The 13,451-nt window shown below is 56.1% G+C and overlaps 1 protein-coding gene across 1 annotated transcript; it reads right to left on the reverse strand.

The window, feature by feature from the left end:
* Positions 1-661: 661 nt before the first annotated feature.
* NFKBIE (NFKB inhibitor epsilon) lies at positions 662-8,745 on the reverse strand. Its single transcript, XM_021100039.2, has 6 exons — positions 8,158-8,745; positions 5,658-5,760; positions 4,715-4,937; positions 3,080-3,168; positions 2,675-2,914; positions 662-1,655 (listed from the first exon to the last, which is right to left on the reverse strand). The coding sequence occupies exons 1-6, from the start codon at positions 8,523-8,525 to the stop codon at positions 1,590-1,592; spliced, it is 1,089 nt and encodes a 362-aa protein (XP_020955698.2). The 5' UTR covers positions 8,526-8,745; the 3' UTR covers positions 662-1,589.
* Positions 8,746-13,451: the final 4,706 nt, after the last annotated feature.

A 13,451-nucleotide genomic window follows, 5' to 3' on the forward strand; every position in this document is an offset into this window, starting at 1 on the left:
GGGCCAGGCTGCCCCTGCGCGGGGCGCGCTTCACCTCGATGTCTGCTCCTGCTTGGTCATCGCTCTTAGGTCTCCCCGGTGGCCCGGAAGGCATGGTGACCACCAACATCATAGGGACGGGGATATTAAGTACATCCCAAGCACATCCCCTTAGGTCAACCATTTTCCCGTTTTCTGGCAGGAAGATGTCTCCTTTTTGCGAGGGGGACAGGCAGTTCTGTCCTCCCAGCCACATGACCTTTGAGGCTCTGCAAGACCTGGCCCCCAGTCGACCTCGCCCACTCACCCACCCGCTGCAGAGCCCCACTGGCATACTCTCAGTACCTCTGATTCACCAAAGGTCTTGTGGAAAGCTCTCCCCCGATCCCTTACTCATCCTTTGTGCCAGTTGAGATGACATGATCACCCCAGACCACCTGAAGTATGGCCCTCCAACCGCTCCATTGTTCTCCCTCCTACTACTCTTTTCCTTCCAAATGCAACTTGTAATTACGTATTTATTTGGATGTTTATGATTTGGGGGGGGGCAGCACCTGTAGTGTGTGGAACCTGCACCACAGCAGTGACAATGCCAGATCCTTAACCTGCTGCAGCCCACGGGTGCTCCCTGGATGTCTATGATTTCATTGGCTGTCCCACTCACCAGGCTATAGTCCGTAAGTGGCCAGAAACGGTGTTGGTTTATTCCCCCATAGTCTTCATCCCAGCATAGGCCTGACCTCATAGGCCCCTCAAACACATGTGGAATGAGAGAAAAAACACACAAGGCCACAGCTCTTTGCGTCACCCCCCCCCATCCACAGGCTGGCCTTTCTCTCCAGGCTCCCCCAGGGCTGTGGGGAGGTCTCCCATTGGCATCTTCTCACTCCTCTTTGTCTTCCTCCATCCCTCTGCCTTGCCACAGAAAGGACAAGGGTCTGTGTTGGATGGAGGGGCCCGAGAACCCTTGGCCTCCCTCCCCTCCCCAGCCAGGCCTGTCCTGCTCAAGTGACAATTTCCCTCTCTGCCTCCACCACAAGGTCACAGGGAAGGCCTTTCTCAAAATCCCCAATGCACACAGACAAGCACGTGCCACAGAACAACTTGGGGGCTCGGGGCGGGGCGGGGGGGACTTTTTAAAAGTTTCTGCTGTTTTAGTGTCATGGTATTGAAATTTCCCCCTCCCTCGAAGGCTCGGTTCAGGGCCTTTTGTGTGAACTCGGCAGTGAGATGGACCACCTTAGGGCCCTGCTCACTCACAGTTCAGGATCTCTCCCTAGTCAGGAGAGTTCACGTTGTCCAAATGGATGGCCACTTCAGGATGGCCCCATGTGGGTGGAGGCAAGAGCCTCCACCATCCTCGACAGAGGTGATCAGGCTTCGCTCAGGCTGCCTGGGGCTTTAGGGGTCCTTCCAATTCACCCAGAAGCTCTTCCTTCCAGACTGGCTCTTCCTTGCGATCCCTCCTCTCAGCTGGGGACTGTGCTGGCCTCAGCAGTCCCCAGGACACCGGAAGGACGCATGGTCTGGGCCCAAACTGCAGCAGCTGTGGCTCCAGCTTCCAGAGGGGAAGAGGTGGAGCGTCCGGGGCCCCAGAACCTGTCCTGGCTTCAGTCGGCACACAGCAGTGGCTTCCCGGAGATCTTCAGGTCATCAAAGGGCAAAAGGGCAAAGGGCTGAGGGAGAGGAGGGAGAAAAGCAAGATCAGGACCTGTGGACGAAGGCAGCAGTCGGGGAGGGAGCTGGGCTGCCTATCAGGCCCTTTCCTCCCCCACAAGCGACAGTTCCAAGACATCAGGGAACAAATCTTCCTACTAATGCCCAGAATACTGGCCCCTCAGGGCTACACAGAGCCATGAGGTCTCAGGCAAGCCCTTACTCTCTAAGATAATGCCAGATATCAGATCTAAGAAGCACATAGGAGGTGATCCAGCCTATGGGCCTGTTTTTTTGTGTTTTTTTTGGGGGGGGTGTTGGGAAAAGCTACAAAACATTTTGAATATTTTTTCAATCGGAACATTTAAAATAGGAAAGATGGTATCGAAAAATCTAGGTTTCATCGCTCTTTAAAAATTCCAAGACTGGGAGTTCCCATCATGGCTCAGCACAAATGAATCTGACCAGTATCCAGGAGGACTTGGGTTCGATCCCTGGCCTTGCTCAGTGGGTGAAGGATCCAGTGTTGCCATGGGCTGTGGTGTAGGTTGCAGACCCGGCTTGGATCCCACATGGCTGTGGCTGTGGCCGGCAGCTGCAGCTCCAAATTGACCCCTAGCCTGGAAGCCTCCATATGCTGCACTTGCAGCCCTAAAAAGACTCCCCCCCAAAAATATTCAAGACTTGAAACACTAGGCCCATATTGCTCCTCTGCAAATATGTGCTGAGCGAAGCTCAGACATACACGGTCCAGTCTTCCCCAGGCCCCACCACCGGGCTGTCTTTGATACCAGTGTGCTTTGCTGATCTGCTGTAGCTGCATGGCTCCTGTAGGAGTCCAAGTCTGGGCCCCTGATCCTGACCAAATGAGAACACAGGCTGAGAGAGGGACAGAGAGAGGTCCTGCAGTGGGTGAGTGGCAGAGTCGTGGATCACACCCCGGGATTCTAACTCCTTGGCCCTTTCAGCTATCACAGCGCTGGTCTCTGCTAGGGATGTGGGAGGCCCTGGACAGCAGGGCTGAGTGTCCGCCTCTTACATCCTCAGCCAGGTCCTGGGGAGTCTCATCCTCCACGTTCCGCAGCAGGGAGTCGGCACCGGCCTGGCACAGGGTGGATGAGATGCTGCTGAGGCCCCGGCCGGCTGCGAGGTGCAGGGGCGTGCACCCATTGAGCATGCGGGCGTCCACCCGGGCCCCAGCCTGGAGCAGGAACTGCACCAGACCACGCTCCTGGGTCTCCACGGCCAGGTGCAGCGCTGTCTTCCCGCTTGTGCCCTCCTGGGTGGGGGAAGAAGGATGTCAGCCTAGGCCCTCAAGAAGAAGAAGCATGCCAAGCCGGAGCCCAGGCCCTGGCTAAGGAGAGGAGCGCCACCCCTTCTGACCACTGGCCAGGGGCCTGGGGGCTGGACCTGGGCCGGGCAGTGCCCTGATTGGCCGGCTCACCTGTGCATCAATGTCAGCTCCGTTCTGAAGCAGCAGTTCCATGAGGGGCCGGTTCCTCTGCAGGGTGGCGATGTGGAGACAGGCCAGACCTGGGATGGGGAGCAAGGGCGGGGGCTGCATCCACCAGCTCTCTCTCTCTCCCTCTATTTAGGGACCTCCCTTACCCCTCAGCCCCAAGGGACGCCCTGCCCATTGAGTGCCTCTGATCACAGGACTGTTAAAACACAAACCCAAAAACCCCCTCAAAAATCTGGGGGGGAAAGGAACTCAAAGTTTCCACCTTTTCAGAGTCATGTTATTGAAACTTTCACGCTTCAGGAGTCAGGTTGCTGAGTGGCACTCCTCCCGCCAATACACACACACGCTCCCCCCACCCCAAACCCTACCTGCCTTCAAGCCTCATCAAAAGCCACCTTCTTCAGAGCTGTCTGGGTCCTCAGGCCTCCAGCCCCTCTGCGGGGGCCACTTCCTCCCGTGAGCTGCCCTAGCAGTTTTGCACCCTCTTTTCTAGCCTGGGCCCATCTCCACTTAGAGAACTAGATTCAAATTCACATCCCTCACCTCTTTCACATCTCTGCTCAAATGTCCCTGCTCCCTGAGATTTTCCCTGACCACCCTGTTCCAAAACCACATCAACGCCCACCACCGCCCCCGCCCCCCCCCCGCACTCCAGTCCCCTCACTCGGCTCTGTTGTCCCCTCAGCACTGACTGCCTGTTAACCTCCTAGAGAACTCACTTCTTTTTTTTTGGAGGGAGGTCTTTTTAGGGCCGCATCTGCAGCATATGGAAGTGCCCAGGCCAGACATCAAATCAGAGCTGTAGCTGCTTGCCTACACCACAGCCACAGCAACGCGGGATCCGAGCCACATCTTCAACTACACCACAGCTCACGGCAACGCCGGATCCATAACCCACTAAGCAAGGCCAGGGATCAAACCCACAACGTCATGGGTACTAGTCAGGTTCTTAACCCACTGAGCCATGGCAGGAACTCCAAAGAACTCACTTCTTATGTTTATTGTTTGCCTCAGGCATTCTCTGTTTTGCTCACAGATGTAAGCCATCTTCCGCAGCAGTGCCTGGTACATAGAAGACCTTTAATACACCTTTGTTGAATGGATTATTGAGTTCATCTAATCTCTATTAAACTAAATATATCTTTTTTTTTTTTTGGTCTTTTTAGGGCTGCACCTGCGGCATATGGAGGTTCCCAGGCTAGAATTCCAATTGGAACTGTGGCTGACAGCCTATGCCACAGCCACAGCAATGGGGGATCAGAGCCGCATCTGCGACCTACACCACAGCTCACAGCAATGCTGGATCCTTAACCCACTGAGCGAGGCCAGGGATTGAACCCGCAACCTCATGGTTCCCAGTCGGATTTGTTTCCACTGCACCACGACGGGAACTCCTAAACTGAATATATCTTGAGGGAAAGTTAAAGTCTCTGCTTAGCACCCGGCAGTTTCTCAATAAATTCTAAATCAAATTTGTTCATTCATTCATTCATTCAGCAAAAGTGTTCTGAGTACCCATGCACTTAGAATGGCAGGTGTGTCAGTGGACAAGCTGTGACCCTCTCTTCCCTGTCTCCTGTCCCTTCCTCCTCCCACTGGCCCCGAGGCTGCCCGTACCTTGCCAGTTTTGCAGCTGGAGGTCCAGGGAGTGTGGTGGTCCTCTGCCTGGCTCTGGCCGCCCCTCCAGCAGGCAGCGGGCACAAGCCAGGTGCTGGCGCTGGCAGGCCACATGCAGGGCCGTGTCACCGTGCCGGTCCTGTAGCACCCGGCTGGCTCCCTTCAGCACCAGGGCCTGAACGGCGCCTGGCTGGTCCAGATGTACAGCCAGATGGAGTGCTGTCTGTAGACACAAAGAGAGGGTCACAGGGCCTCTGCAGCATGCTCCCACCTCTGGGGACATGCTAGCGTGGGCACAGGAATTGCCAGCGGCCAGCACCTTCTTCGAAGACTGCTTATAAAGGCTATGGCCCTGGTGTTTCAACGAAACGCCACCAAGCCCTTCCTTCTGTTACCCCGCCCCCACCAGGTTCTTGGGACCCTAATTGTGGGGGCAGAGTGAGGAAAGTGGCCCCTTGCTCTTCTTGTGGGTCACCTTAGCCCTGGAGAAAGGAGAGGGGGCAGGGTCTAGCTTCTCAACCTCTGGGGGGACCTCTGTCATCCTAGGTGACGGGCGGCGGGGGGGGGAGGGAGACAGAAGCAGCAGGTAGTCTTCACTGGGCACACTCCTCCTCGACTGCTTGATGCTGATGTCACCTCCTGTCCTAAGCCTTCGCTAGCCGCTTCCCACAGACATCGGATCCCCCAGCAGCTGCTATGTGTCTCCATCACAACCCTTGTCGCCAGGCTGTTTAATTAGGTATGGACACGAGTCCCCTAGCCCAGGCTCGAGCATCTTCTGGGCAGGAGCTGTTTTTGACTTATCTTTGTATCTTCAGCTTTGAGCCCCAGATATGGCATATGGTTGCCCTGAGGGAGCAGCCTAAGGATGCTGTGTGGCTGCTGGGATGGCAGCCAGGGCAGACATGGGCATCTGAGCTCACAGCCCACCCTCTCCACCCACCTGGTAAAGGTTGTTCTGAATGTCCAGGACCTCCTGAGGCAGCATAGCCAGGCAACAGAGCAGCACAGCTGGGGAGTCGTGGATCACCGCCAGGTGGACCAGCCTGGAAGGCAGGGGCAAGATTTGGGGTCAGGGCCCAGGCCAGAGAGGTCCCGGGGTTGGGGTCCTGGGGTTGGGAGGAACACATCAACGTGTAAGTTGCCACCCGGAGAGTGGGTGCAGGAAGTGAGAGTTTGGACCAGGAAGTGAGGGGTTGGTGCGGGGAGCCAAGATCCTGGGGGTGGGAGCTTCAAGTTCCCAACAGTGGCCTTCGGGAGCGCCCTGGCTGAGTTGATTGCGGGCAGGGTGCTGACAAGACAAGGGCCTTCCTGTCCAGCCTGCCCACGCTCCGCTCCCCTCTGGCCCCTGGGCCCTGCCAGGCAGCTGCAGCTCAAAGCCAAACTGAAAGCCGCTGGGGTAGCACAGAGGTGGTTTCCAGGGCTGGGCTCCCCACCTCCACCCCCCCTGCGATGGGGAGGACAGAGAGGGCAGGGGTGGGATCACCCCCACCCCCGCCCGTCACCTCACAAACTCCATGTTACACATTCGGAGAGAGAAGAGACAGAAGCGCATGGAAGAGAAGCCAGGAGGCCATGAGCATCGCCCACAGGGCGGCCAGAGGGCCCCCCTCCAGACAGCAGGGGCTGGGCGGGGCCGGACCCGCCCCCCACCCCCCCTTCCAGTGTTCACCTCCGAGGTCTGTGCAGGGCAGAAAATGTGTGTGGCTAGGGGGATCAAGAGCTTTAACCTGGGGGGTGGGCAGCGGGGAGGGGAAGTTCCAGCCCTGGGGTTTCCCCACATCAGGTGGGGGAAAATGAAAGCGGGTCCAGGCAGGGACAGCTGCCTCGGGGGGGGGGGGGGGGGGGCAATTGCCAGGGGGTAGCTGGGCTGAAGGGCCCGTCCAGGCTGGGGAGGGGGCTGCTCAGGCAGGAGGGTGGGGTGGGGAGGGGCGGGGGGCGCCTTTGGTGGCCGGCGAGGCCCAGGAGAGAGTGACGGAGGGAGGGAGGAGCCGCGCTGGAAATCCCCTCGGCCAGGGCCGGCTCTCTGGTCACATTCCTGCAGCCACCTCCCTCTCTCCCTCGGTGTCCCCTCCTCCCACTTCCTCTTCCCATTTCCATACATCCCACGGCCCAGACACCTCCGGAGGGAAGAAAGGGCCCCCTCCTAGCAGGGAACCCCCTGGGGAGTCTTGACACCTACATCCCCCCCTTCCTCCTCTTCCTTCCCCCCCCAGGTCTAGACACCACACCTGTCTCTCTAACTAGAAGTGGTAAAGGCTGGGGCTGAGAGGCTAACAAAGGAGGCCAGGCTCAGAAGTCCCCACTCCTTGGGTCAAAGGTCATCCTTAGGTATTCCTCGGGGAGTGTGCACAATCTGAGTGGTACAAAAAGGCCCCGGGAGTCACCCACCAGGTTCAGAAACTATCTTTGTCAAAGGCCACCCAGGACCCTTGCATCTTCCAAAAAAAGCAGGTCGAGACAGATATCTCCTGCCTCCTCTTATCCCCCTTAGAGGATGTTGGTTCCAGCATCCCAGATCTGGGACCCCAGTCCCCCCGCCACCCTCTTTCCCATCTCCAAATCCCAGGTACCCCCCTCTCGGGTGGGTCAGCAAGGCCAGCGTTTTTTCGTCTTCCTGAAGGGCAGATCCTCAACTGGCCAGCCCCTCCCACACAGCTGCCAATTACTTCCACTGCCCCCTCAGCCCCATCTCCACCAAGCTCCACCTGGCCCCCCCCCAGGGGGGGAGGGGAGGAAGGATACAGCCAGAGGGTCACACAGGACTGTGAGGGGGACTTGCAGGGCTCAGGAGGTGGAGAGTGCCAGTAAGGCTGACTCGAGCCCTCACTTCCCCTTTCTCAGCAGAGAAGGAAGTTAACTGGGGCAGCCAGCCGCTTGTCTGTCTGCAGGCGCGAGTGCCCCAGCCTGGCTCACCTCCTCCTCAGGGCGAGCCCCAGCACTGCACCCTGGCAGTGCCCCCAACCCCAGCTTCCTGGAGCCACTGGCAACCTGTAGCTGGCCCCTCTTGTTCCCTGAGACAGGGCATTCCGAGGTCAGAGGCCGGGAGTCCCAGAGCAAACTAGGATGCCCTGTCCCCCAGAGAGGAAAAAAACAAAACAAAACAAAACAGGGCTGGCCAGGGGAATTTTCCCTTCCTAGGGGTGGGTTACTGGTAGATTTCCAAGATGCTAGCCGGGGTTCCAGGTGCCTGGTAAGGGCCCTGCCAAAAGGTGGGGCTGACAGATGATGCCAGGTCCTCTGGATTAGGCTTGGCTAGAACTCAAAAAAAATGGGTTTAGAGTTAAGTTTGGAAGAGAGTGTGGGGACTGCCCCTTCCAGAGCTGGTGCCTTGAAGGATCCTCACAGAGGGGGTGCTCGGCCTGTTGCAGGTCCTGGGGAGGCCCCCAGCCGGCATCGGGAGGGAAGAAGGGGTCCTCTCGCAGCCTGGCCCCCATACTCACGTGTCTCCGTCCTCAGAGATGTAAGTGAGTGCTTCCAACTGCTGAGGGCTCAGCGCCCTCGCGGCGGGAAGGGGCGAGTCCGGGACTGGGTCCTCGGTCTTGGGGTCTCCAAACAAGGGCAGGGGCTCAGTGAGCGACGAGGAGCCGTAGGTGGAGTCAGCCCGCTCCCCGTCTGTGTCTTCCTTCTCCTGTGACTTCTCGGCTGTTCCCGGAGGATGGGTCCAGGGCTGGGGCCCCCGGCCATCTGAGGGCCCAGAGCCTGGGGCCGGGGTGGGCTCAGGCAGGGAGCGCAGGGAGCGCAGAGACTCGATGCCCGAGTCATACTGGCTCTCATCCGTCTCGTCCGGCCCCTTCCGAGCCTCAGACATCCCCGCGGCGCCGGCCCGCCGGGGCCCAGTCCGAGCAGGATCCGACTCTGCGCTGCCTTTCCGGGCTGCAGGTCCGCGTTGTAAAGCGGGTGCTGGATCCGGACTAGATTCCTTCCTAGGTTGCGGGGGTCCGAGGGGTCGGCGGGAAGCGCAGACGAGGCTCGGGGCGCCGGCGGGGTCCTCGGCAGCAGCTACTCAGGGCAGCTGGGCAGCCCAGTCTGACTCACTCGCTCGCCCCGCCTTCAGGCCCCGCCCCAGGCCCCGCCCCCGAAGCCGCTGTGCTTCCGGACCAAGGCCCCGCCCTTCGGAATCCCCCTTACCCCGCCCTCTGCGCTGGCTCCGAATCAGGGGTTCCCCGGTCCTGACTCACTCTTGCGTTAATTCAACCACTCACTCATTCATTCATTCATCCAACATTCCAACCATCCATTCATTCACACTGTTCCCCTTCTTTCTTCATTCCATTCATTAATTCCATGATTCTTCCCCCCTCCTCTTCTTTCCATTTCTTCATTCATTTTTTTCCATTCATTCACTTATTCATTCGTTGGTTTTTAAAGGACGATTTATTAATCATCTGCACAAGCTGGGTGTCTTGTGGGGAGCGCATCTGGTGATTGGGGCGAGGAAACTTTGCAATCTATCTCCGCCCATTGCTCTCAATTTCTCTTGCTTTTCTTTTCTTTTCAATTTATATGATTTTTATTTTTTCCATTATACTTGATCTCTTGCTTTCCCAGGAGACAAAGGGGACACCCCCAACTTTTTTTTTTTTTTTTGTCTTTTTAGGGTCGCACCGGTGACATATGGAAGTTCCCGGTCGAATCAAAGCTGCAACCGCTAGCCTGCGCCCCAGCCACAGCAATGCGGCATCCTTAACCCAGGAATCAAATCTGCATCCCATGGATACTAGTTAGATTCGTTTCCGATGCGCCACGATGGGAACTCCGACACCTGCATCTTTAAAGGAGTTCTCCCTTTGGGTCCTGGATAGAGGGTCTCCTGTGTCAAATTCTGGAATCAAACAAAATTGGACAGGAGGATGAGTTTTTTTGAAGATGGATTTTCCTCGGGAAGACGGTTGTCTAAAGCAGAGTGGTCACTCCACACAGGCATGAAACACTGTCTTTGGGCAGTGACAACATCTGGTTAGGGAAGTTTAGTTCCTCATAGTGGGGCCAGAATGGGGAGGCCCCAGACATGCTGGGCTGCACTCTGCTGAGGTCCCCTTGGCAGCCCCAGCCCCAAAGCCAGCACCTCTTTCCCCCTTCCCTGTCTCTACTTCCCTGGGCCTAGGAAGTCTGTGGGCAAACCCCACCCACACAGTGAACCCCAAGTCAGTACCCCACGATTTACCCCCTACCCCAATGCCAACAATGCCCTTAGAAGGTCATCTCCAAGAAAGCATCTCCGTCTTCCATCTCTGGCATTGGGGGAAGGAAGTTGGGATATGCATAGGCAGCTACTAACCAGCTTCCCTACCACTCTCCCCATGAAATCTCATTTGATTCATCCATTTGTTAAACATACATGGAGCTTCTCCTACATGTCTGATATTGTCCTCTCTGTTGGAAGCAAAACCAAGTATCATGGTAACAGCAATAACCAACAACTCCCCTCCTGTCCCCAACAAAAAAGGTGCCATGGTTACAGCCTTCAAAAAGCCCCCCGGTGGTTACAGTGCGGAGGGATTGTGCTAAGAAAGGAGTGAGAACTGGATGCTGGAGGGGCATAGTGTGGGGCCATACCCAGTGGAGTGAGGGAAAGGGGAGGTTTCCTTTGAACGGGATGGGACGGGAAGAGGGCTGTGGAGAAGTACCTAGACTCTGTTTGGGGGAGGGGGAGAGGTGTGTGGAGAGAGAACGGAGGCGGAAGGGCAGATGGACGGAGATGACCCACTGATTTCCATGCCCACTGATGACCAGAGTGGGGAGGATGAGCATGAGGCAGCAAGGAGCCTTGAGGGGAAAGCCCAAGGAAATTAAGGCATCTCCTTCCCTTAGAGTCAATGTGATTTCAGACATTCTCAACTTCCTCTCTCATCCTCAAAGGGTGAAGCAAAAGTACAGTCCCTGACCACTCCAGACCCTGACCACTTGGGTTGGAGAGTTCCTATTGTGGCTCAGCGGGTTAAGAACCCAACATAGTGTCCCTGAGGATGCGGGTTTGATTGTCGGCCTTGCTCAGTGGGTTAAGGATCTGGCGTTGCCGTGAGCTGTAGTGTAGGTCGCAGACATGGCTCGGATCCAGATCCGAATCCAAATCCAGCATTGCTGTGGTGGTGGCGTAGGTTGGCAGCTGCAGCTCTGATTGAACCCCTAGCCTGGGAACTTCCACATGCCTCGCGTGAGGCCCTAAAATAACAACAACAACAAAAACAGTAATTATTATAATAGAGTTGGGAAGCTGAGGTGAGTTAACTTACCCAAGGTCAAACAGTCCAAAAGGGTAAAGCTGTATTTTCCTGTTCCTAATCCAAAGTTTTAAAAATGTTTTCAGTGAAACTTTCTTTCCTTTATGAAAGTCTTAGAGGTTGGAAGCACCTGAGCCCTATGCAAGGACAAAGAACTCAGGAGTGATCGCCTCTCTTATTCATACAGAAGCTGATTTTAAGGAAAAACCTACTTCAATCCAGTCCAGGGTCTGGCTCTAAACCATAGCAAGTGTGTGGAAGCCCCTTTTCTGTCCACATGAGGGCGGCATTGAGTCAGCAAGGGCTTCCAGCACCTAGCCTGGACTCAGACAGGAAGCCCTTGTGGGAACAATTTGGAATGGGGACAGGGACCCTGGAAGTGTCATCTGGAAGGATAACCTGGGGTCTTTGACTCAGGTCACAGCGTGGTCAGGGTGCTGACTTCACTCCCTCAGTCCCAGTCTTCTCAGAGACTGGGCCCCTCTGGTCCTCCTCTCTCTGCTTTCTGGTTCCCTTTGTCATGCTTCCACTCACCACCTCTGCCTACCCCTGCCAGGCCCATCTTCAGGAAACAGGCCCAGTTGCCATGGCGACCAGATGGTCAGCATTCTCCTTTCACAGGCCCCTCCCTTCACCCCTCTTTTCTCTGGGCTTTGGTGGGGGGGGGTGAGGCGGTAATGTGTATGTATGGAGAGAGGTGAGGGGGTCTTTAGCTCTTGGGAACTCTGGGGTTGGCCCAAAGGAGCTGGACCAGCTCTCTTCCAAAGCCCCCTGAAGTGGGGGCAGGAGGCAGTGGGGCTGGAGAAGAGAAGGAAGATTAGAACAACTAAATGGGGAATGTGAAGATCCTATGTGGGTTAGAAAAGGACAGGGTTAGGACCTCTGCTCTCTGCCTGCAGTGAGGACTGAACTAAGTGGAATGAACTGAAACCAGAAGAAGAGAATTTGGAGTTAGTGGTGAGGCAGGAGTTCCCAAAAATCACTGGGGGGAGAGCGACATTGGAATGAGCAACCACGTGAGGTTCTTCCAGGGGGAGAGGAAGAACCATACCTTTTGGGATCATGCCTTTCCTCTGTTTGGACATCAAGGATGGATTCACTGACCTTGGGAGGATCAGGCAGGCTGGAGAGTTCATAAGTGCCAGGCAGACCAAGAGCCTCCATCACCTTGCCTTGAAAGGGAAGAGTAGGAAAATGGAGGCAGGACCAGGAGTCGGGGGGATGTGGGGTGTGGGGATGGAAGCAGAGACTCTTCTGCCCCAGATGAGGGTCAGGACCATAAGCAGATCAGTGTGATTTTGGATAGGAAAGATCTGGATTCTAGGACCACTGTGTGAATACTAGCAGGTGACCTTGAGCAGGCCACTCACACTCCCCGTCTTGGTTCCTTGTGGGTAAATGGGGAGTCGCTACATGTCGAAGACACACATGACATGCAATAGGATTCCACAGTGACTGCACACACAGATTGATCAAGTGTAGCCTTTATCCTTTTCTATCATAAGACTGGTTTCCATGTCCTCCTTTCCCATTTGACTTTATGCTCCTTGAGGATAGGAAACTGTATTTTGCATTTTTGAACAGGGCACACAGTAGGTACCCACTACTTATTTGTTAAATGGATGCATTCAGAAGTGAATGAATGAATGGCAGGGCAGGGAAAAACCCTGTGGCCTGAAGGGACATGTGACCTGCAGTTACTCAGCCTGGTCTGTGGTCTCTGACTTTGCCTTCTATACCCACAGAAGAAAGTCAGAGCCTTAGAGATGGTCCAACTTTCTCACCGCACAGATGAGGAGACAAAGGCTCAGAGGGGGGAAGGCACTTGCCCAAGGTCACACAGCTAATGACAGAGCCAGAATTAAGAATTTGGACACAGGTGTCCTGATCTCCAGTCTAGGGCAATGTACACACTACATTGCTTCTCTGGGGCTGTTCTTCTAGGGTAGAAGATGGTTCAGTGAAGGCTGATTTAAATGCCCTCTCTTCTGCCCTCTGTTAGTCCTTTCTCCTATCTAGCTCTGATCATTTCCCTTTCACCCTATTCCTTCCCTGTTCAGCTGGGTCTGGCGTCTGAAGTCTGGCACCTGCCTTAACCCTTTACCATCCACCTGGGAATAAGGATTCTCCTTAGGGTTCCAAGGCTTAACTTCCTTTCCACATCCTCTGCCATGGGAACTTGTGGGAACGAAAGATGGAGAGCGATGTTGGCTGAACCTTTGGCGCCCCCTCCGCGGAGAATGGATGGAGAGGAGTTTCGGCTCAGATCTTCCTAGGATCGCGGGGGGTGCATGTGGATAAGGGGTGCGGGGAGCCCCTGTTGCTTTTCTCCTTCGGGGTGTCTCTGTGGTAGGCTTGGGGAAGGCGGAGTTTGGGGGGCCGGGGGCGGGGCTCCTGCGCTGGGAGGAAGGGCGGGGCGCGCTGGCTCCAGCTCTGCTCAGACAAAAGGCGGCGGCGGGAGCGGGCGGGAGGCGGAGCGGCGCCGCGAGGGCCTCAAGGTGACACCCGCCCCC

Source organism: Sus scrofa, chromosome 7, assembly GCF_054392235.1.
Source record: "Sus scrofa isolate SSC_HxYL_T2T_F1_AM1 chromosome 7, Sscrofa_HxYL_maternal_Yorkshire_Landrace_v2.0, whole genome shotgun sequence".
In the NCBI taxonomy this organism is placed as follows: domain Eukaryota; kingdom Metazoa; phylum Chordata; class Mammalia; order Artiodactyla; family Suidae; genus Sus; species Sus scrofa.

Coding starts and splice junctions, on each gene's coding strand:
- NFKBIE (XM_021100039.2), bottom strand. CDS start 8,525: ATGTCTGAGGCTCGGAAGGGGCCGGACGAGACGGATGAGAGCCAGTAT. Junction 5,761..8,157: donor ATCTCTGAGGACGGAGACAC/GTGAGTATGGGG, acceptor CCTGCCTTCCAG/GCTGGTCCACCTGGCGGTGA. Junction 3,169..4,714: donor CCAGCTGCAAAACTGGCAAG/GTACGGGCAGCC, acceptor TCCCCATCCCAG/GTCTGGCCTGTCTCCACATC.